The sequence below is a fragment of the Protomyctophum parallelum genome (assembly GCF_964188405.1).
Source record: "Protomyctophum parallelum genome assembly, chromosome: 6".
In the NCBI taxonomy this organism is placed as follows: Eukaryota; Metazoa; Chordata; class Actinopteri; order Myctophiformes; family Myctophidae; genus Protomyctophum; species Protomyctophum parallelum.
The window spans coordinates 50,049,732-50,071,968 of NC_139701.1; the positions used below are offsets into that span (position 1 = coordinate 50,049,732).

Consider the following 22,237-nt stretch of genomic DNA (forward strand, 5'->3'; position numbering starts at 1 on the left):
CCGGGGTAAGATCAGTCTCTATAGCCAAATTCCAATACCCAAAATCTCGGCCACTCGCTCACTCCCACTCGGTCACTCAGGGTCATTCCAGTGTGACCCGGAAATGGTTAACGTTCCAATTGTTAAAGTGCTCCATCGAGGAGGCGAGTGGAGTCGAGTGGAGGAGCCGAGTGGGCTCTCCGAGACCACATAGAGCGAGTGTACATCAGGTGCAGGCTCGGTGGGGTATTTTGTCTCCTCAGTGGATTTCCGCGTCACGTGTACATGTTCTTTTGAGTGGTGCAACCACTCCTACAACCAGCAATGTCCGTGTACACACCTATGTATGTATGTATCAGTGGTGAGCACGAGTATGTGACTTATTAATACCAGTAGGGGGCGCCAGAAACAGAGAGGGGTAGTGCTGTGCCTGCTAATGAGAGAGATAGAGAGAGAGAGAGAGAGAGAGGAGGGGAGGGGGGGAGAGAGGGGAGTTGCACCACTCGGTTCATGATTTTTTCCTTCTCCAGTGACATAAGTCCGCCTCCTGAAGAGACACATTTTCGCTGAATGAATAGAGCTTCAGAATGATAAAGTAGCCTATCAGCCCTATCTAGCCTACATAATTATGTGAAAGTGAAAGGACCACAACAATTAAGCCACTGGCTTTATTTGTAACTTGTGTGATATAAGCATAATAAAAGTTGGATAGGCTATATAAATTAGGCCGGCTATATTGTGCGCACCTCAAAAGATATAGTTAATTTATCTCTGTGCATGCCTGTGCACAGACTGCTATGAATGACGGTGACAAAAAAATATGTATTTAAATGTGGACTGAACTGAATAGGCATAAGTCAGAGATACTATACCTAATTCCTGTTATAGTGTCCGTTAGGAGGACTGACTGTCGGAGGAGGGGGGGTGATTTATACGTGTGCGCATCCTGGCACTATTTCAGGAATAAATAGCCTTAATTGCCTTGCACATGTTACCAATACATACACATTGGCCTCGGTTACATGCACAAAATGATGAATTGTCTATTCTGTGTAGACTGTACGGCTCTGTTCGGAGTTCCAGTGATCCAGCTGTGTGACACTGTATTGTTCCACCACTTTTGCTTTGGCGATGTAAACGTATGTTTTCCCATGGCAATAAAGCCCTCTCCTCCTCCTCGCTGGGGCGGAGCCGAGGAGCGAGTGGAGGACGCGAGGGGAGTGAGCGAGTGTGAAAGTTGCGGTATTGGAATTTGGCTTATCCCTTTAATACTGTATGGTTTTTTTAACCGGTTGGAAGGAACCACGCTGCTATTGCTATATTTTCCGAACGGACTTATTTTTCGGACGCACACACCAGACGGACTTTAATAAACGGAACACACACAAACACCGCTGGACGGACAGCGAGCAGACATAAGACATAAACAACAACAGTTTAAAACAAAACTAATAAATAAACACAAATAAAGCCAAGCCAGCCGGATGGTCCAATGCTCCAGCAGGCATGGCCGAGAGACAGGACAACGAGGTAACTATGCAATGCGAGTTCCATGAGTTTTAAGGGTGGCTGGGAGAAGAAGTGTGATGTTGTTGTTCATTAATTAACTCCGTGTTGTCACTTGTGATAGTAATCATTGCTGTAGAGCAGTGGTTCCAAAAATGGGGTCCGGGGACCCCCAGGGGTCCTTGAGGGAGTTCCAGTGGTCCCCAGCTAAATGATAGTTGGGAAACAAATGGACCGTTATGGGTCTGTAACTCTGAGAGTGTGCAAATGGAACCAAATGGACCCTTATGGGTCTGTAACTCTGAGAGTGTACAAATGGAACCAAATGGACCCGTTACTCTCAGAGTTAAAATAACATTGATTTTACAATATAAATTGGGGGTCCCAGATATATAAATGCCATTAAATGGGGGTCCATAGACTATTGATGCATGTCAAATGGCGGTCCTTGAAATTAAACGGGTTGATAATCATTGCTAGAGCCGTCAAAATCTTCTCTTATGCGTGTCCCTGGTGTATCTTTTCAAATGGGCGTGTCTGTGGGCTAATTAGTGTCAATTTGGGGGTCCTTGACATGAAACAGGTACTACCATTGCTGTAGAGTCTATATACCCAGGGGTCTTCAATGACACCCCCTCCCCTCAAGCCAAGGACCACTTGAGAGAGATGAAGCAGGGTCTCCCACTATTTTAGCCCTGGAACATGACTGCCATGATGATTATCATGACAGTCATGCAGAAACTTTGTCCTGTTTTTTGCGATCGCTGCATTTACAAGATTTCCGTATATATAAACATACAGATTTCAAATATAAAGTACTCACAAAGTGTCCCACGGGTGTTAGTTAGTAGCAGCGCCAGCGATTAGAATTGCTGCGTCCCGCGTTGTTTAATAAAAAGCATTTTTGTCCGAGCTCCCCGGCTACTTTTTTCAAACGGGGTTCGTTTGGGAAATCCACAGTTGCACACCGGGAGCGCACTCGCCTATTAGTCTGTATTGGCAGGGCGGTCAGCGTACCTATATCGAACACACCGAGTGCCACCCTCCTCCCGACCGATAGGGGCGCGTAGTTGAAAGCCAATAGCAAAATATCACCTCGGATAAAAATGCTTTTTATTAAACAACGCGGGATGCAGAAATTCTAATCGCTGGCGCTGCTACTAACTAACACCCGTGGGACAAATTGTGAGTACTTTATATTTGAAATCTGAATGTTTATATATACGGAAATCTTGTAAATGCAGCGAGCGCAAAAAACAGGGTGAAGTTTCTTCATGACTCTCGTATGAATACGAGAGTCATGAACCATGGCTACCACTATTTATAACATTGTGTTGCAGATTAAACTTTCCCATAGATTTCACAGATAGCTTCGTAGACTTGTTTGACAGCTCTGCCATCAGTGTTGGGTCAATTAATGTTTCGTTTTGTTTGCTTTTGTGTAGTATATTTTCTATGAATATGTTGGATTCATGTATTTCCAGATATTTTACCACCAAAACGCCATACTTACTCAAGTTTCAATGTTGTATATATAGCTTGTAGATTATTTTTGGAAAAATTGTGAAATTATGTGCACATCTTTGAATATATTGGTCAGAATTGTATTGGTAAGGTATAGGGGGTCCCTGGAACATTCATATTTTCAGATGAGGGTCCGCGGCCAAATAGAGATGAATCTGGGGGGTCCTTGATGAAAAGAGTTTGAGCACCACTGATGAGTTTTTTCAGAAAACTGTCAGGATTTACAAGACATTTTGTGAATCTGGTCTACTCTCCACATCTCGTATCAAGAGCATAATTGCCTACATTTTAAATTGTATGCAGTTTGATGGTTTTATGTTGTTTGAGTGGTCCTTGAGGGGGTTCCAGGTGGTCCCCATTTAAATGAGTTGGTAACCTAATGGACCATTATAGATCTTTAACTCTTGAGAGTGTAAAATGAAACCAAATGGACCCGTACAGGTCCATTTGGTTACATTTTAAGCTCTCAAGAGATAAATTATTGTTAAAGGACAACTTTGTTTTTTTTCAACCAAGGTTCATGTTTTAGGTTGTTATTAGAGCAAGTAAAACATGAGTGTTATTATTTTATTTATTCCATTTCTTTTCATTTGCTGCTTTAAAAATCGTTAAAACAAAAGAAAGCAGCAAATGTAATCTCATCTTTTACTTTCTCTAATAACCTAAAACATGAACATTGGTTGAAAAACAACAACTAATGTTGTCCTTTAAACATCTGCATTAATTAATTCTTAAGAAGTCTACACAATTAGAGATTGTAGAGGAATTGTTATTGTGATCGTTTGCCATGGAAAACTGTGGGCACAATCTTGGAAAACTGTGGGCACAATCTTATCCAACGACGACAATATATTCTTCAGTTTTGGGTCTGCGAGGCTAAATGTCATCAAATGGTGGATCCGTGGGCGTGGCATAATTAATGCCGTATAAATGATGGTCCTTGATATGAAAAGGGTTGAAAAGCACCACTGTTCTATGTTGTTTTGAGGTGGAGGAGGCAGACCACATCTTTCTGCTGATGAAGGAGGAGTACCGCATCTCCAGGAACGTCCGCCTGGCCTGGTTCCTCGGAAAACTCAACCAGCTCATCTGCCCCGTCTCCAAGCCGCAGCTGGTAGGCCTTTCAAACCAGGGACTTGTACACATACACATCAAAGGGGCCTTTTACAGAGGGGGCACGGTGGCACAGTTGGTAGTACTGTCGCCTCACAGGTAGAAGGTCCTGGGTTCGATTCCCGCTCGGGTCACTGTGGGTGCTGGCGGCGTGTTTCCTCCTCCGCGTCATCAGTGCCCATACCCGAAGTGGGGTTGGCGAAAGGGCCTTTCTGTGTGGAGTTTGCAGGTTCTCCCCGTGTCCCCTAGGGTAGGTACTAGGGGTGCAACGGTTCAGTTAGCCCACGGTTCGGTTCAAACCTCGGTATGGGGCCACGGTTTCGGTTCGGTTTCGGTACAGTAAAAAGAAAAAATAAGTAACCCCCAGGAATGCGCCCAGGGGGCCGGGCCGGTTCCGGCAGGCCGCCCCGTGTCCGAAATGGTTAAGAAATTACAGTTACTGTGTGCACCACTCAAAAAAGTTTATTTATAGCATTTTCTGTTCTTCTTTCTTTTTTAGCATATATTATTTTATTAGGCATTTCTGCCTTTTCATTATTTTAAAGGGGGAAAAAAACCTTATATAATTATATTGCTATTTTAATGTGCCTCATCATTATTATTTTCAAGGGGGAAAAAATGCACCTATGCGCTCACACGTGCACTCGTGCAGAGTAAGCGCATGCAGGGAAGAGGAGAGGAGAGTGGCTCCTGGGAGGGGAGGGATTCACGCAGTGACTGCGTCGTGTCGCACAGAAAAATACTAAAGTTTACAATAAGGGATTGCATGAGGATTTAAGGATATTATGCTTATATTATTAGAAGAAGGGCTTCTATCTACAGTCATGGATTGGACATGGAGTATTTTGTTGGGACTTTTCTGACGGAATGTCCTGCTGCGGGTGGAGAGAGCAACAACGGGATGTTTTTGCTCTCACTCTCCCTCTTAATTAGCACTCAAACAGCGAGTGCAGATGCAGATCTGAACAAACTTACAAAGACGGTGCTTAGAAGCCTGTTGACGCGAGGTTACTCCGCTGTGTGTGTCTCTGTGTATGACGATCAATAATTATTCCACAGAGTGGTCTTTTCAAGAACGACGTTTAAAGACGAGGGCTGGATTCTCCTCATCATGCCGTCTCTCTCTCTGTGTGTGTGTGTGTGTCTGTAGGGGGTGGGCCGACAGAGTGCTACACTTCTGTGACCGAAAGAGTGCTAGACTTCTTAGTAGGACGGTGTGTGACCGATAGAGTGCTAGACTTCTTTTTTTTTTTTTTTTTTTTTTTTTAAGATATTTTTTTGCGGCTTACGCAGATGGGGGGATGACATGCGGTAAAGGCCGTGTCGGGTCCGGGAGTCGAACCCGCGGCACACCGCGACTGGATCACCAGTCCGGTGCCCAGACCGTTACGCTACGGCCTGGGCCGAGTGCTAGACTTCTAAGTAGGCCGGTGTGTGACCGAGAAGTACATTCTTCGCAGCTGTAAGAAATTAATTAATGCAAACCGAAATAGCGAGGTTCATTAGAGCGCATTGAACCGTGTTTGCTGTACCGAACGGTTCGGTTTTAAACAGAGAACCGTTGCACCCCTAGTAGGTACCCTCACAAAAAACATGCCGTAATTCTGGTCTCTAAACTACTTCCCCCTGGCCAGCCAGGGCCTGATGGAGGGGAAAGAAACTGGTTGGAATAACCTGTTCCTTCCACGCGCTACATCCAACCAGGGAAACTCCCCCCTGTCAGGTGTAAAAGGAGCAACTTGGACACTCATGCATGAAGGTAGCATGAGTTCAAGTCCGTTGCTCTCCCCATGTCCCCCATATATGAGGAATAGGTTGACGGAGGGTGTGCAGAGCCCAAGATCACATTAGATAATTGACACGGGTGAAAAATGGGTTACAAAATCGTGGGATAAAAAAAGGGGCCTTTTACCCGTCTGTAAAACAACTGCCCTTCCCAGACCACGAATGCAGCATTTACTACATGGTGAAAGAAATGCAAATGCCACACTCCTTTCCATGCCATATATACCGGATGGCAGCATTCAGGAGAATAGCTTTTTTCCCCCGAAGTCTCCTGAACTTGGAACACAGCATTTTGCGTTGAACAAATTTGTTTAGAAATCCACGTCGTTACACCGCATCTCCACCGGCTAAAGAGTGCCGGGTTGTGCCCCGGAAATAGCTGATCTACAAGCTCACAACACGTTGTAGCGTTGTAGATCTGCTATTTTCGAATCTTTTGTCCAAAAGTGCCCTCTTACGGGATTTCAGCCCCTGCCTCTCTAAGGGCCGATTCATACTCTTATTTTATAGCCGAATAAAAGTCGGTTCGGCACTGTAGAGCCTACAATTTGACATCATTTGAGGTTCGGGGGGGGGGGGGGGGGGGGGGGGGGTACCGTCCTAAAGTCGGCTCTTCGGTGCTACTGAACATTTCTGACGAGCCGAAATCATTTCGGCACTACAGCGCCGAAACAGCGGTAAAATAGGAGTATGAATCGGCCCTAACACTCTCTGCACGTCCCTGTTTCCAACAAGTGTTTATTTAGATTTTAGTTATCTGAAATGCTTTAAGTGTCAACTTAATGTACAGTTGATTTAGTCAACTAAAATCTATTTTGACGGGCCTTGATGGCGGGCCCTGAAAATAGCCGATCTACAAGCTCACAACGCGTCGCAGTGCGACGTGTTGTGAGCTTTAAAAAACATTTATGAATTCAACTCTGCAATTTTTGTGTCTCCTATTTCTTTAATAACTTTCAAAACCTTTTTAATACCTCAAGGAAATAAATACCGTACATCAAATACTGAATTTCCAAAGGCCCACACACAATTAAGAGAAAATGAAAATAAATACTAGTGAAATGGGACATTCTGCATAATGAGTCTGTACACACATGATGGTTCAAGGTTCAAGGTTGTCTTTATTTGTCTCCCTTTGGAGAAATTCGTCTTGGAGACAGAGTCACAGCTGCATACGAATAACAGACACGTTCACATACGAAAAGGAAAAACACCATGAAACACCCACATACACAAAACAGAGATATTGCACACATTCCCTTGATAGTGTGCAACTAGTCAAAAAAGTGCTTTTGGCAATCTCTGGGTCAGTAAAGTGCATTCGGCAATATCTGATCGAGCATTTTGATTGACAGGGGAACAAAAGAGTGTTTAAATCTATTATACACACACCGTGGAGTTCTATACCTCCTACCGGATGGCATTAGCTCGTATTCTCGGTATAATACATGCAAGGGGTCAGATACAACATTCCGAGCTTAGTGAGGGCCAATTATATGAAGATAGGTTGAAAAGTGGTGAAGTGGTTTTTTTTAAACACCACTGACTGAACTTTCAAGTCAAGTTCAAATGTATCGGTCATTTAAAAGAGCTAAAAACACATTTATACAATGCCTAGTTTGCCTACAGTTGTTTTGTTTGTTTTTTTTACCAAAAGGGAGTATAGGATGAAGCCTTGGCTTATGATGCTGCCTATACAATTTACAACCGAGACACACACACACACACACACACACACACACACACACACACACACACACACACACACACACACACACACACACACAGACACACACACACACACACACACACACACACACACACACACACACACACACACACACACACACACACACACACACACACACACACACACACACACTCGCACGCCGCAGCCACACACTTTTAGTCCAGGCCAGATTTTGGGAATTTTCGGCACCACCTCTAAGGTGACCGTAACATTTTTATATTTCCGTATTCCTATGATGTCTCTAGTTTATTATTTTGGTATGATACAGTATGAGCTTAATGCCAGTTATCACCAGTTATATGTGACCTAAAGGCAACATTTTCCTTTTAAAGTTTTGCCTTATATATTATATGTGTCCAAACTGAGAGCCTGCCATCGCGGAAATTCCAGCTTTTCACCAGAGGAGACACGCCGACTCTTAACATACTAGAGCATGTCTGAAATATGTGTCGGAGCTTAAATTGACATGTAAATATGAAATAAATGCTTAAACATGTAGCTAGGTGTAATTTTAGAGACCTCTATAAGCCATATCTGCAAAACTGGTGGGTCAAACTGAACAACCAATATGTCAATTTGAAGCTATGATTCCCTGCTTTCACATGACACGAAAAAAAAAAATAATCCAATGGCAGTCCCTCAGTCAAATGTGGTCACATATAAGTAGCATGTGACGTTTTCATGGTTCTGAATCCTTTCCAATAATTAGTTTTGCACGAAAACACACATTTAGCTAAGCCTCTCCCACTTAACCCATTCTGACCGGGCACCCATTTTGGTGTTAGCATCATGTTATGCTTTATCTATTGAAAAATAGCAGATCTACAAGCTCATATCGCGCCACCGAGTGGCGCGATATGAGCTTGTAGGTCTGCTATTTTTGAAAAATCGAAGAACGACTGACATTTTTTTAATCTGATCTCAGGTCAGAATGGGTTTAATCAGACCAGTGTGTGTCCAGTGGAAACCTCGTATGAATCTGATCTCAGGTCAGAATGGGTTAAACACTCCCACTTGGACACTCTCCAGCCGGGCTCATTCATTCCAATGTTAAATATCATGGATTTTACACATTTTAATACTGGTTCATTTTTGGAACCAAAATCTCTTCCAAATCTGTCTACAAGGCCTGCCATATAATGTGCTGGAAAAATATGTGCGTGGCATTTCCTTTTTAAAACAATGTTTTATCATAATAGGAAAACTATTGGTGGAGAGGTTTGTCTAACCCATGTTATACTTAGCTGTGATTGGACCATAGCAGTTTGGGGAGGGGCTTAGCTTTAGGTCTATTCGGCCATAGCCACAAATGTGATGACCTCAACACATCTGTTGGCATTGCACTCCAAAACGTATACATTGTTTTTTAAACGTTTACAGGTTGCATTTTGCCCTCATCCGATTGGACAGCATACGGTCGATGACATTCCCAACTCAGCGAAACTTGTCACAATTTCGATCACTTCTTGAAGAACCTGGAAGCTGAAAGCTTTTCCGCTAGGCAAGGCAACCCTCACTCGCCAATTCCGCAGTAATGCATCTTTCTAGTTATCGGCATCCACACTATATGATTGGACAATATACGGTGACATCATATGATTGGACAATATCCAGTGACATCACAATATGTAATATAGATTACCACACTCGCGATTCCCCAGGATTGCATTGTGGTGCATGCTATTGGACAGTAATGTATTCCACATAATACACTTTTTGCCCTCGTCTTGACAGGCAACCACAACTTGCAACTCCCCAGGGTTGCATCTTTTTAGCCGTGTGCATGGAGGGAGTCCCAGACACGGGCCCTGTGGTGCTCTCCTCCCAGTCCCAGAATGAAGACGCTACAGGCGGACACGGCGGCAACGAGAGACACATCGCCGCCCTGGTGCTGGCCAGGGGGGGGAGCAAGGGCATTCCCCACAAGAACATCAAGCTGCTGGCCGGCGTCCCGCTCATCGGCTGGGTGCTGAGGGCCGCCGTAGACTCCGGCATGTTCCACAGCGTGTGGGTGTCCACGGACAACCACGACATCGCGGAGGTAGCCAAGGCCTGGGGGGCCACGGTCCACCGCAGGAGCCCAGAGGCGTCAAGAGACTCCTCCAGCTCCCTGGAGGCCATCCAGGAGTTCGCCCGGCTCCACCCGGAGGTGGACGTGATCTGCAGCGTCCAGGCTACGGCGCCGTGCCTCCACCCGTTCCACGTGCGCGAGGCCGTGGAGATGATCACGCTGCGGGGATGCGACTCGGTCTTCGCCGTGGTCCGGCGGCACCACTTCCGCTGGCGGGAGATCAAGGAGGGATCCGGAGAGACGACAACCGAGCCGCTGAACGTGGACCCCGCCAAGAGACCCCGGCGCCAAGACTGGGGCGGCGAGCTGTGCGAGAACGGGTCCTTCTACTTCGCCACCAGAGACCTGGTGCTGAACGGAGGCACGCTGCAGGGTGGGAAGGTGGCCTACTACGAGATGCTGCCCGAGTACAGCGTGGACATCGACGTGGACATCGACTGGCCCGTGGCGGAGCAGCGCATCCTCCACTACGGCTACTTCGGCCGAGACGACGAGCCAAAGGCGGTGCGTCTGCTGCTGTGCAAGCTGTCCGGGTGTCTGACGGACGGCCGGCTGACCGTGTCGGCGTCCGGAGAGGAGGCGGTCTCCATCAGCACCAGAGACACGGCGGGCCTGCACATGCTGAAGGCGGAAGGAGTGAAGGTGGTGCTGTTGACCTCCTCCTCCTCCAGCGAGGAGGAGGAGCCCATGAGCAAGGCAATGTGTGACGCCTTGGCCCAGAGGACGGGCTGCCCGGTCCGGCGGAGCGGAGCGGACGTGGTGGAGGAGGAGAGTGACCTGGACTGGACGGAGGTTGCGTACATGGGCAGCGACGAGCTGGACGCCGAGCATTTGACCCTGGCGGGTTTGAGCGCCGTGCCGCGGGACGCGCCGCCAGCCGCCAACGCCGCAAAGTACCGATGCCGCTGCGCCGCGGGCGCCGGGGCCGTGCGGGAGTTCGCCGAACACATCCTGTTCCTCAGGAAGAAGCAGGCCAAGAAGTCTCAGACGGAACAAGAACGCATTAACCGATTTCAGACGACAATACGTAAAAAAACCCCAATCCTGACCGGACCGAGGCTCTGAACTGCAGTGAAGACATCATCATAATTTTTCGACCGCCGTCGAGATCGTGGATTTCACAATATCACGGCAGACTTTCCGGTCCTTCATTGCCATCCCAAGTTACTGATGCCTGTGTCCATAGCGATGACATCAGAGAACAACAGTTTTCTACCTCTGGTCTGCTTTGAGGCAGGACTCCAGAGAAGGGAAGATATAACCTCATTGTCAGCTCTGTAGTAGTGGCCGGCAAACTGCGTTCTTCTGGATCGGACTAGTGAAGAAACACAGGGAATGTTGCCGTATATTAGATTAGTCGATGGGTGGCTCTTCCAAGACAGATTTTGCGCTCTCATTAGAAAGCGGGTGTAAGTGCCATCCAACCGTTTCTCTAATTTCTTTGAAAGTGTCCATGTCTCGGAGCCATATAGTAGAATCGGCTCAAAGGTCGTCCTAAATACTAAGCTGGGATGACCAGATCTTATGCAGGCCTCCAACTGTGTCGGTCTTTATCTCAACGGGACGAAAACTGAATATGTAAAATATGCAAATCCAACAATAACCACATTATAAAAACACTTAACAACACTCCTCTGAAACAGGTTGATGACTATTCATATATATCCTCTTCCCAAAAGGACTTTCAAACTAGGAAGGGTATGGCCTGGTCAGCCTTTCATGACATGCATAAGATCTGGTCGTCCCAGCTTAGTGAAGACATAAGAATCACACCCGTGCAAAGTGAGGGACACTCTTATCATCATACATAATCGTCTCATACTGGCCAATCAGAATGCCTGTTGCCACAAATATACGTCATATTTGGCAGACATTTGACCTAATTTCTCCTTTTATTGTCGATGGCGTGTGGGGACAAGATGACGTAATTGTTCCCTTCATTGTCAATGGCATTTAATGTTTGTGTTGTGGACATTTTGTTTGGACAAAAGCTGTATATAGTGGCTAGCGCCCCTTAAAGACTGAGAGACATATAAACCCATGTCTCCCTCCTCTGATGAGACATCATCATCATACTATAATTCACTCAATGTCTGTCTGTCTGAATGTCAGAAACACCACCTTATCTCCTCATTGCCTGTACCAATCGCTCCCACTTTTCACACAGGCATTGACCATAATAATATGGAGGTCTTAACAAAGCCATTTTTCCAATAAGATTAATAATTAATTTATTAGTGAATAAAAACCAGTTTATTTGTCCGTGGTCTATCTCCGCCCGAGCCACACTATTAGCACACATCTCTCCATGCCAAAAAAAATCTGCACGCTCCCAGAATCCAGCTAGGCTACATTTTACCGACGCTACTGTCATATTTACTGTACAGATATTGTTTTTACATCACCACACGATCCCACGGGCAAAGTTGCGCTGATCTGCTCCACAGTACACCACCTCAGGCCCCTCCCACTTTGCACAGACAGGCGATTGACGATTCAAACCACACACGGGTAAAAACAGCGCAGGCACCATTGTGCCAGACAGGCAGCTGTTACACACGGCGCATAGCCTACTAAGGTTATTTAACCACTTTGCAATGCAATGTTTGAACGTCACTTCATATTATAACTTCAAACCAAACGCGGGTGACACGCCTGGTCACTGACGACGCGCGTCGCGCAGTTACAGATCTCATCTTTCCTGCACCTAATGTGAAACATTGAACAACACGGCCACGATCACAACGGAATGATTATCTATCGGGGTGGCTCTGTTGGATCACTTGATATAACTTTTAACCAAACGTGGGTGAAACAGCGTGCAGCCGCGCACGTAAAGAGTGCACGTGCGCACGCACATGGAGTGGACGGATTGATTGATATACCAAAACAACCCTTGCTTAGCACCTCGCTAAAAGCGTGTGCGCAGGCTACTCTGAGGTCGGCACCGTTATAATAGGAACCTTCTGCCCTTGCCTGGCTGGATTAGTGTGTGAGTGTGTGTGTGTGCGTGCGTGTGTGTGCAGACTACTTTCGCTGTGAGCGTGTGTGTAAACTACTTAAGCTGTGTGTGTGCACGTGCGTATGTGTGCGTCATCGCGTGGCCGTTTTCAGTTCGCTATAAACACAACACGAGATACAACTGTCTTGAACATAAGCCACACACACACTCACAGCGTGAAGTGGCTACAGAGCACGCTCCGGTGAAAACAGCTAATCTACAAGCTCGCAACATCACAGGTTGCAAAAGTTTTCAAATGGGGCTCTGTGGGCTAATAAGTGTAAATGTTGCGGTCCTTGCTCTTGCCATGAAAACGTTTCCCTACCATGCATTTGTAAGAATATACTTTCATGTTATACTGCTGTTTTTATTCATAAAAAAAAAAAACACACACACACACACACACACACACACACACACAAATATATTATACAAGTTGAAATATATCAGAACGGGTAAGGACTAGTGTATACAATGTACAATTGAGGCATTTAGCAGACACTCTTAAAACTCTTTCATCGCCGCTAGGTGGCAGCAGAAGTGTAGTTAAAGGGATAGTTCAGTGGTTGCAACTGATTGCCCTAGTTTTGGTCTGATTTTGGTGAAATATTAAGTAGTTCCGGTCATTTTGTGGGAGGCACAGGGGGCCACACTTCACCAGTTTCAATTGAAACAGGCCTCCACCCTCAGGGGGGCCTCTGAGCTCACTCACTGCCTTGCTCTCGAAACCGGGTAAAATGTGCGGCATTGGGAGGTAAAGGCGAGACACTTTATTGTGAAGGGATGATGGGATGAGGAGAGGTGTTGTTGCTGGCGTAATTGTCGAGAGTAATGGCTGCACGTGATATTGAACAGTCAAAACTATTTGTATCAATACGCCAGTATTAACAGAATAATTGCCAGGCATGTATATATGGGGGCCTCATATATTTGGTCTTGAAACGGGCCTCCAGATTCCTAAGGCCGCCCCTGCCTACAACATTTAGGCACTCTTCATCCAGAGCGACAAACAAATTAACATACAAACAAAACAAAACAGACACACACAACAAAAAACTGAAACAGAAAAAATAAAAAATAAAAAAGTCACCTGAATTTACCAAAAAATACACTAGGAGAGTAGGAGTATTATGGAAAAAAGTATTTTTGTTATTATTTAGTATAAATATAAAATCAACTGTTCTTTATACAATTATCCATCGTATTATGTGAATTCATTGAATCTCCATCCTCCTCCACCGTGCAGCTGAGCTCGTCAGAGAATGAGTTGGACCTGCTGAGCGTCCTGCCTAAAGGGTGGCAGCCGGACAGCACCACCACGCCGCCGTCGTGTCCTCCACCATACGTCCTGGTGCCCTCCACCCGCGCCACCTTCCTGGCCCGCCGGTACCGCTTCATCATCGAGCTGGACCTCAGCCCATCCACCGGCATCGTGGTGAGAGCACAGCGCAATACGTTCCATTCAATTTGATTAAGCCATTTTGGACTGAGGTCGATGAAAAACAGGCTTCTAATCTGAATCTAAACATTTTTCTGAAAAACATATGTTTCTATGTCAGTGGTGCTCAACCTTTTTCATGTCAAGGACCCCCAGAATTATCTCAATTGAGCCACGGACCCCCATCTCAAAATATGTAGTTCAAGGGACCCCCCAGAAGCAAATATTTTAGTTAAAAATGTTCGCTCTGAAATATATATTCAATGATTTGCGCCACATTCTAACGATTTTTCAAAAATTGCAGACCTACAAGCTTGTAGATCTGCTATTTTTCAATAGCTAAAGCATAACATAATGCTAACACCAAAAGGGGTTCCCGCCCAAAATGGGTTAATAACACATTTAGACCTGAGCTCGATTCTACAAAATGTCTTTCTAAAATCATGACAGTTTTCTGAAAAAACCTCATGTTTTCTATGTCAGTGGTTCTCAATCTATTTCAGGGTGGGCAATTATTTTTCCCAAGGGGCCAAATGTTTTGCAAATCAATGGTAAACAAAATGTGAAACATTTGACTCAAATTATAGGCAGAGTGACTATTTTACATCATGATGATGTACAATAAGAGCGCCCCTCATTTCACCTGAGTGTGATTTATTTTACTTTCTACTTGCAGGCTTGAGACGTTTCCTTTCCCAGTTGAAAACTATGTTTTTGTTTAAGTTACAAGTCCTGTAAATACTAGCATTTTCTTTTAACAATGAGAACATTAGAGGTAGCTCTCTTAATAGTTCCATTCGGAGGACACTGGAGGTGCCACTTTCACAACCCATGGCACGCTGCTTACTATCGAGAGATGAGTGTTAAGTCACAACCATTAAACAACGATGTTCTGAGTGAAAACAATAATAAGCCAACCAGTGTTGAGACTTGGCAGCCTGGCAGGCGCTGTATGTTGATGTGTGCACGTTCGTTCTGCCAGATTTACTTTGTGGTACAACGGTGTCGATCGACTCGTGTGCCGAAAAGAGACGATCCACAAGCTCACGGCGCATCGCCCAAGCGTTCTGAACTTCAGAAGCATGCCACATTCTGGGCGCAACACCGCCATACGGCAGCATCTTAAAACATCTTAACTTTATTGGCGAGGCGGGTTAGAGTGGGTTAAATAAAGCAATGAAGCATAATGGGATTTAACTTGTCCTCCTGCGATGAAGTTTGGTAATCAAAGCATGCGCCTGCGCCTACCGTGTTGTGGAGCTGCATGCTTCATGGCTATTTGCATTCACCAACGTTGTTGTCAACAATAAATCCAAAAAGCCGACATTTTCACATATGAGGGGGGTGAAGGAAGGAAGACAGGTTCTCAATCACATGCAATTCACGTGCACAGTTGACGTGCAGATTGTGTGCACTTCGCTGCACTGTGAGAATGCATGGGCTTCAAAATAAAAGCGATGCGGTTTTAGTCCACCCATAAGGTAATTAGAAAGTATGTTTTATTTTCTGATTATCAAGTAATCTTTCGCGGGCCGGTCAGAATCAGCCGGCAGGCCGTATTTGGCCCGCGGGCCGCACAATGCCCAGGTCTGATCTATTTCATGTCAAAAGAGCCCCAGGATTATATATGTATTTCTGCACCGATCCCCATCTGAAAATATGTTGTTCCAGGGGACCACCCCCCCCCCCCCCCTAGGTCTGCTATTTTTGAAAAGTCGTATAAATGTGGCGCAAATCTTTGAATATAATGTATATTATTTCACAGCGAGCTTTTTAATTTTTTACTTCTGGGGAGGTCCCTGGAACAACATAATTTGAGATGGGGTCCAGGGCCAAATCTACAGTTGATTTAGTCGTCCAAAATGTATTTTGGCGGGCCTTGATGCTGTCGTAATGGCTTAATTTTACACTTGGTTGCATGCTGAAAGTAGCCGATCTACAAGCTCACAACGTTTCTCGCTGTGTATGCCTGTAGATAGGCTATTTTCAGCATGCGACCAAACATAAAATGACTTGATTTTTAGTTCTACTGACAGGGCCGGATTAACACCTCTGAGAGGACCCCTGGGCACTGAAGCTGGAAGGGCCCCCGACCCCCCTACACATGCATGTGCGAATGTTTGTGCGCACTTAGTGCACACGCAAAAATAGGCAATCTAGCGCATTGTTGCTGCTTTACACACAATTGCACTTTTCAGCTGCATTCTCAGCAACAATAAAATACAAACAAAATTAGACACCATTTATTTCAATCTGATTAGTGGGGAAAATGTCTGTGGAGCTAAAAAGGGCCCCTGGGCACGTGCCCAAAGGGCCCATATTGTAGATCCGGCCCTGTCTACTGGATCTCTTGTCCACTAGTCCCTCCCTAACATGTTAGTCTAGTTTTAATTTCATCTTTTGTCTCAGTTTTTGTCATCATAGCTTAGTTTATTATTTTTCCTCAGTGCAAAAAGGTAAGCATTTTTCCTCATAGTTTTAGTCGACACAATTGACAGTATTCAGCTGTTGCCACATCTGCTTATTATGAAAGACGTTGGGCTTCTTTTTCTGTAATGTCTCTTGACTTGTGAATATCGGTAGTTGCGGGTTGGGGTTTAATTTTTTGGGCTCATTTCTGAAGTGTAGCTGCTTATTTGGCCTGGTTTCTAAAGTGTAGCTTCTTATTTGGCCTGGTTTCTACAGTGTAGCTGCTTTTTTGGCCTGGTTTCTAAAGTGTAGCTTCTTATTTGGCCTGGTTTCTAAAGTGTAGCTGCTTATTTGGCCTGGTTTCTAAAGTGTAGCTGCTCTTTTGGCCTGGTTTCTAAAGTGAGGTTGCTTATTTGGGCTTGTTTCTAAAGTGAGGTTGCTCATTTGGGCTTGCTTACACATTTTTGAGGGCCCCTCCGATGCCCAGCTTTGAGTGTTTGCGTAAATACAAACACAGCATAAACACAAATGTTGAAGACAAAAGTGAGGACGCAAATTGATAAGAGCGCGCCTCACAAAACATCACACAGGTGTGATGTTTTAATTATTGTTTAACCCATTCTGGGTGGGAAGTGGGAACCCCTTTTGGTGTTTTAAGCATCATTACATACTTTAGCTAATTGAAAAATAGCAGATCTACAATCTTGTAGATCTGCTATTTTTGAAAAATCGTGAACAAATCTTTGAATATATACTCTTTCAGAGCTAACGTTTTTAGCTTAAATCTTTGCTTCTGGGGGGTCCTTAATTGGAACAACATATTTTCAGATGGGGGTCCGTGGCCAAATACAGATAATTCCGGGGGTCCTTGACGTGAAAAAGGTTGAGCACCACTGACATAGACACAGGTTTTTCTAAAAACTGTCAGGATTTAGAAGACTTTGTAGATTTAATAGATATAATCTGGTCTCAGGTCAAAATGGGTTGAAGGAGAATTCCATACTAGAAGGCTTTCTTACCTTTTATTTGTAGTTATTACGTCCCCACCAAAGAGGTCCAGGTGTTATTTTGTGCAAAAGCGCATTATTGGCTATTTCCCCAACCATACGGCCTCAATTAATTGCATTTAATTGAATGGGGCTATGGGGTGTTGTGCTAATTCGCTTATTTCCATCACTCAAAAATATTTTTTTTGTATATATCCTCTCTTCATAATAAATAGTATCCCAAGCGGCACACTTTACTACTTATTTCGATGGAATTGGAAATACGGGAATTAGCACAAAAACCCAAACCCCATTGAGGGCTTATGGTAGGGGAAATGGCCAAAAATGCACTTTTGCACAAAATAACACCAGGACCTCTTTGGTGGGGACGTAACGACTACAAAGAAAGGTAAGAAAGCCTTCTAGTATGGAATTCTCCTTTAAACCAGTGGTTCTCAAATATTTCGGGTCACGGACCCCCACATTAACAACAGGAGATGATCGTCGTTGTTTTTTTTTGTTGCTCCCCCCCCCCCCCCCCCCCCCAGGATGACAGCACGGGGGAGATGATCTTCGACGAGGTGTTCCACGCCCTCTCCAGGTGTCTGGCCGGCCTAGCTCTCCCCTTCAAGGTTCCCGGCACAGAGCAGGTCTTCCAGCCCAAGATCTTCATCACCATCCTTGCCTACTCCTCCATCATCGGCCTCAGTTCTCACCAGGTGAGCCGCTTTATCGGTTATTCATAATACTCACACGCTCTAGTTTCAAGGACCCCAGCGCCCCGTCCACCGTCCAATGAGAGCGGTTTCGGATGTTTTCTCTGTATACAACCCATTTAGACCTGACTATGTATGACTGTGTCGCCTTATAGCTTTTAACCACTTTTTATCCATTATTGTAAACTTTAGCTGTTGAAAAATATATATAAAACTATATGAGTGCCGCGTAGTTCGGACACAGTAGTTTCACAGTGCATGTTTTTTATCTCATATCTTAGCTTCTGGGGGGGGGGGGGGGGTCCCTGGAACGACCATTGTCCGACGTGGTGTTGGTCGCGTTTGTCTGACTATTACTAAACGTAACGGCTAAATGTAACTGTAATTCTAACCCTAACCTCAGTCTTAACCGGCCACGTAATTCAGTTTCACGATGTTTTCACTTCGGCAGCAGTGATTTCACTTCCGCATTTGCAAGCCGCCTGCTCACGGTAGGCCGTATGTAGGAAATGTGACTCTGGCTGCATTGAATGGTCTTGATGAGAACATGCTGGTGATTACAGGTTGAGAACATTCGAACCGATGTCAGCATTAGGCCACAGACACAATCTACACATTGAAATTGTCTGTGTTGACACTTCCAGTGCGCTGGAACTTTTCACAAATAAAGGCGCTATAGTGCCCAGCAGATGAGGCAGATTTTACTCTGAAAACCCCCGCCTTCCATTTCCCCCCCCCAAAACCAGGAGGTATAATTTGAAATTTCCCATTACTATGTCAGTGGAAAAGAAGGTAGTCGACGAACATTTTTCGTCATAGTATTAGTCGACGAAATCAGCACTGGTACGCAGGGCTGTAATGACATGCTGTGTCCACCAGGTGCTGGTACAGGGCTGTCAGTTGGACTGTGTGGAGTTGGACCAGTTCTTACATCACATCTACCAGCAGCTCAGGACGGTGGAGAACAACATCGCCGAGGTGCTGCAGCAGCAGCACACACATGATGTGAGTCACCAGGACTGTTTATTTCAATTGTTTTTATCCCACGGTTTAGCTTTCACCCAGTGTCGATTATCTAACGCAGGCATGGGCAACTTTGACAATGGAGAGGTCCACCATAGTTCCACACTCACTCCAGAGGGCCACTATAGTTCCACACTCACTCCAGAGGGCCACTATAGTTCCACACTCACTCCAGAGGGCCACTATAGTTCCACCCAGTGTCAATTATCTAATGTAATCCTAGGCGCTACACTTCCTTTGCCAACCTGGGGGGGGGGGGGAGAATCTCTCAAAGAGTTAAAACACCAAAAGGGGTTCCCGCCCAAAATGGGTTAACACATTTTCTACTGTACATCATATACATTGCGGGGGTTTTCTCGTTTTACAGTTACAGTCTGAGAGGCCGGACGGCCCGCCGCCCACCCAGAGGAAGCAGGGAGTGACCATGGCCACGGCGGACGTGGGTCTGGTCAGCATGGTGCGTCAGGGCATCCTGGCCCTGCAGCTGCTGCCCCCAAACTCCAGCGCAGGTGATGATGATGATGATGATGATGCACATCTTCACTTTGTTTCTAAATTCCACGTCAGTGGTTCTCAAAACTATTTCATGTCAATGAGCCCCAAGTGGTGCAGTACTTAGTTTAGACAGTTTTTGGTTTAGACTAGTCATTTGGTTAGACCAGTCATTAGTCCTAGAACTGCAAACTATCTCAAACCCTCACCCTAAACCTAACCTCCCACGGGGCAGCACACCTAAACCTAACCTTAACCCATGTCTAACCGACTAGTCTAAACGAAGTATGCACCCCGCCCCCCAAGATTATATGTAATTGGCCGCCGATCCCCATCGGAAAATGTTTTGTACCAGGGACCCCCTCCGCTCCCCTCCGCTCCCCTCCCAAAAGCAAATGTTTGAGTTCAGAACGTTAGCTGTGAGCGAATATATGTATTCAAAGATCTTTGCTACAACTTTTCACGTTTTTTCTAAAAACATTATCTGCTATTTTTCAACGGCTAAAGTTTAAAATAATTGTTGAAGTGGTGCTAAGGCGACACAGACACGCCCTCAGGTCTAAATGGGTTCAATTAAATTCAAAGGGCTTTATTGGCATTTTCATCAATGTTATAACGCCTGTTATCTCTCCTAATGGTACTAACATCAATACAGCATGGAATTGTGGACATAATATGATAAAAAAAGTATTGTTTAGTTTTGTCTCTGAGAGGCTACAAATCCCATCAAATGGTGGTCAAATGCTGAATAAATAACGGACCTTGATATGAGGAAAAAGGTCTTGGGGTAACACTTGTTGTTGTCTTTTCCGAAGGTATAATTATCATCACAGATGGCGTGACCAGCGTGCCTGATGTCGGCGTGTGCGAGACGCTGTTGAATCAACTCCGAAGTGGAACCATTGCCTGCTCCTTTGTGCAGGTAGGCACTGTTGATTTTGACAGCACATTTAGATTTTAGTTTTAGTCGTGTATTTTGAATGCTTTTCCTTTAGTTTTAGTCTCATTTTAGGCACCTGGCATGTTTTAGCGTCGGTCTAGTTTTAGTCCACTAAATCAAGTCATGAGATTTTAGTCGACTACCGGTAAATCTACAGCTGATTAAGGCAGGTATTTTGGCAGGCATTGATGCCGTCGTAATGGCTGATTTTACACATGCTGAAAATTGCCGATCTACAAGCTTGTAGATCAGCTTTTTTCAGCATGCAACCAAGCATACAATTATTGTGTTTTAGTTCTACTGGATCTCGTGTCCACTAGTCCCTCTCTAACATTTTAGACTATTTGTTGACGTGTGGCCCAGGAAATGAATCGCAATTCATTTGTCCCATAGGCATTTCGTGCTTTATTTATTTAAAGACCTTTTAAGCGTCGTACGAAGCCAACTCTTGTGGTGACAAATCATGACAACACACACAATATTTTGGACCAAAAAAATAATTACAAAGAAGAAAAACAACAAAAAAGGGTTGTAACATGCCGCTTTTTTCTACTTTCTAATTCTTTGTTTGGCCCGAAATATTGTGTGTGTTGTCATGATTTGTCACGACAAGAGTTGGCTTCATACGACGCTTAAAAGGTCTTTAAATAAATAAAGCACGAAATGCCTATGGGACAAATGCATTGCGATTAATTTCCTGGGCCACTCGTTGTTCTGAAAGGGGGAGGGACTGCGACGCTCTATAACCCTCTTCCTTTCTTCCCCAACCTGTACATATCTTTTTGTATTCATTTATTATTATTATTTTGTGATGATTTGAATTTTGTTATTTGTCCATGTCGTGATTATGAATTGAATACCCAGGACCTGAATGGAAACAAGACCTTTTAGTGTAAGGGCTATATCTTGCGCCATTCCTTACCCCTTGGCCTAGCCCCAATCCCCTGCCGGCGGGGGCAGCGGCTGTCCACCTCATGAACAGCTCTCAGCGGGAAAATGGGGCTGGTCAAGGTCTCAGGTTCCAACTCCGATATTTTTGATATTCTTTGATAAGGTTTAAACTTATTTGCCATTTTTTACTATTTTGAAAAACCGCCGGTCTACAAGCTCGATCGATATATATCGGCTAGTTGAACTGTTGTATAATGTTTTTTCAAAAGAGTAAACAAAAAATTACATTACATTACATTTGCATTACATTTCTACCTAATACTCAATCAAACTTTTACAACTCTTCTGTGTGCGTGCGTGTGTGTGTGTGTGTGCGCGTGCATGCACGTGCGTTGCCAGGTGGGCGGCGCATACAGCTTTGACTGCAGCCTGGGCTACATCCCCAACGTGGAGCTGATGAAGTTCATGTCTCTGGCCACGTTCGGCTCCTACCTGCCCAGCTGCCCCGAGCCGGAGCCGCGCTCCACGGAGCTCAACGCCTACCACAAGGCCTTCCTCACCTACTCCTTCCTGCGCACCACCGACGCCATGCACTCCGACTACTACAGCGGTC

The 22,237-nt window shown here is 45.1% G+C and overlaps 2 protein-coding genes across 2 annotated transcripts in view; both read left to right on the forward strand.

Moving 5' to 3' along the window:
* The first annotated feature begins 1,372 nt into the window (after positions 1 to 1,372).
* szt2 (SZT2 subunit of KICSTOR complex) overlaps positions 1,373 to 22,237 on the forward strand; it is a 181,611-nt gene continuing 160,746 nt past the window's right edge. The window contains exons 1-8 of the mRNA XM_083766835.1: positions 1,373 to 1,509; positions 3,998 to 4,123; positions 13,976 to 14,164; positions 18,111 to 18,281; positions 19,158 to 19,283; positions 19,669 to 19,810; positions 20,609 to 20,715; positions 22,024 to 22,234. Coding sequence (XP_083622961.1) covers positions 1,486 to 1,509; positions 3,998 to 4,123; positions 13,976 to 14,164; positions 18,111 to 18,281; positions 19,158 to 19,283; positions 19,669 to 19,810; positions 20,609 to 20,715; positions 22,024 to 22,234 — 1,096 coding nt within the window. The 5' untranslated portion in view covers positions 1,373 to 1,485. The remainder of the gene's footprint in view (positions 1,510 to 3,997; positions 4,124 to 13,975; positions 14,165 to 18,110; positions 18,282 to 19,157; positions 19,284 to 19,668; positions 19,811 to 20,608; positions 20,716 to 22,023; positions 22,235 to 22,237) is intronic.
* Positions 9,441 to 10,793, forward strand: LOC310860835 (N-acylneuraminate cytidylyltransferase-like; the record flags this gene model as incomplete). Its single annotated transcript, XM_083768025.1, has 1 exon — positions 9,441 to 10,793. One exon carries the CDS (start codon positions 9,441 to 9,443, stop codon positions 10,791 to 10,793), a length of 1,353 nt encoding a protein of 450 aa, XP_083624151.1.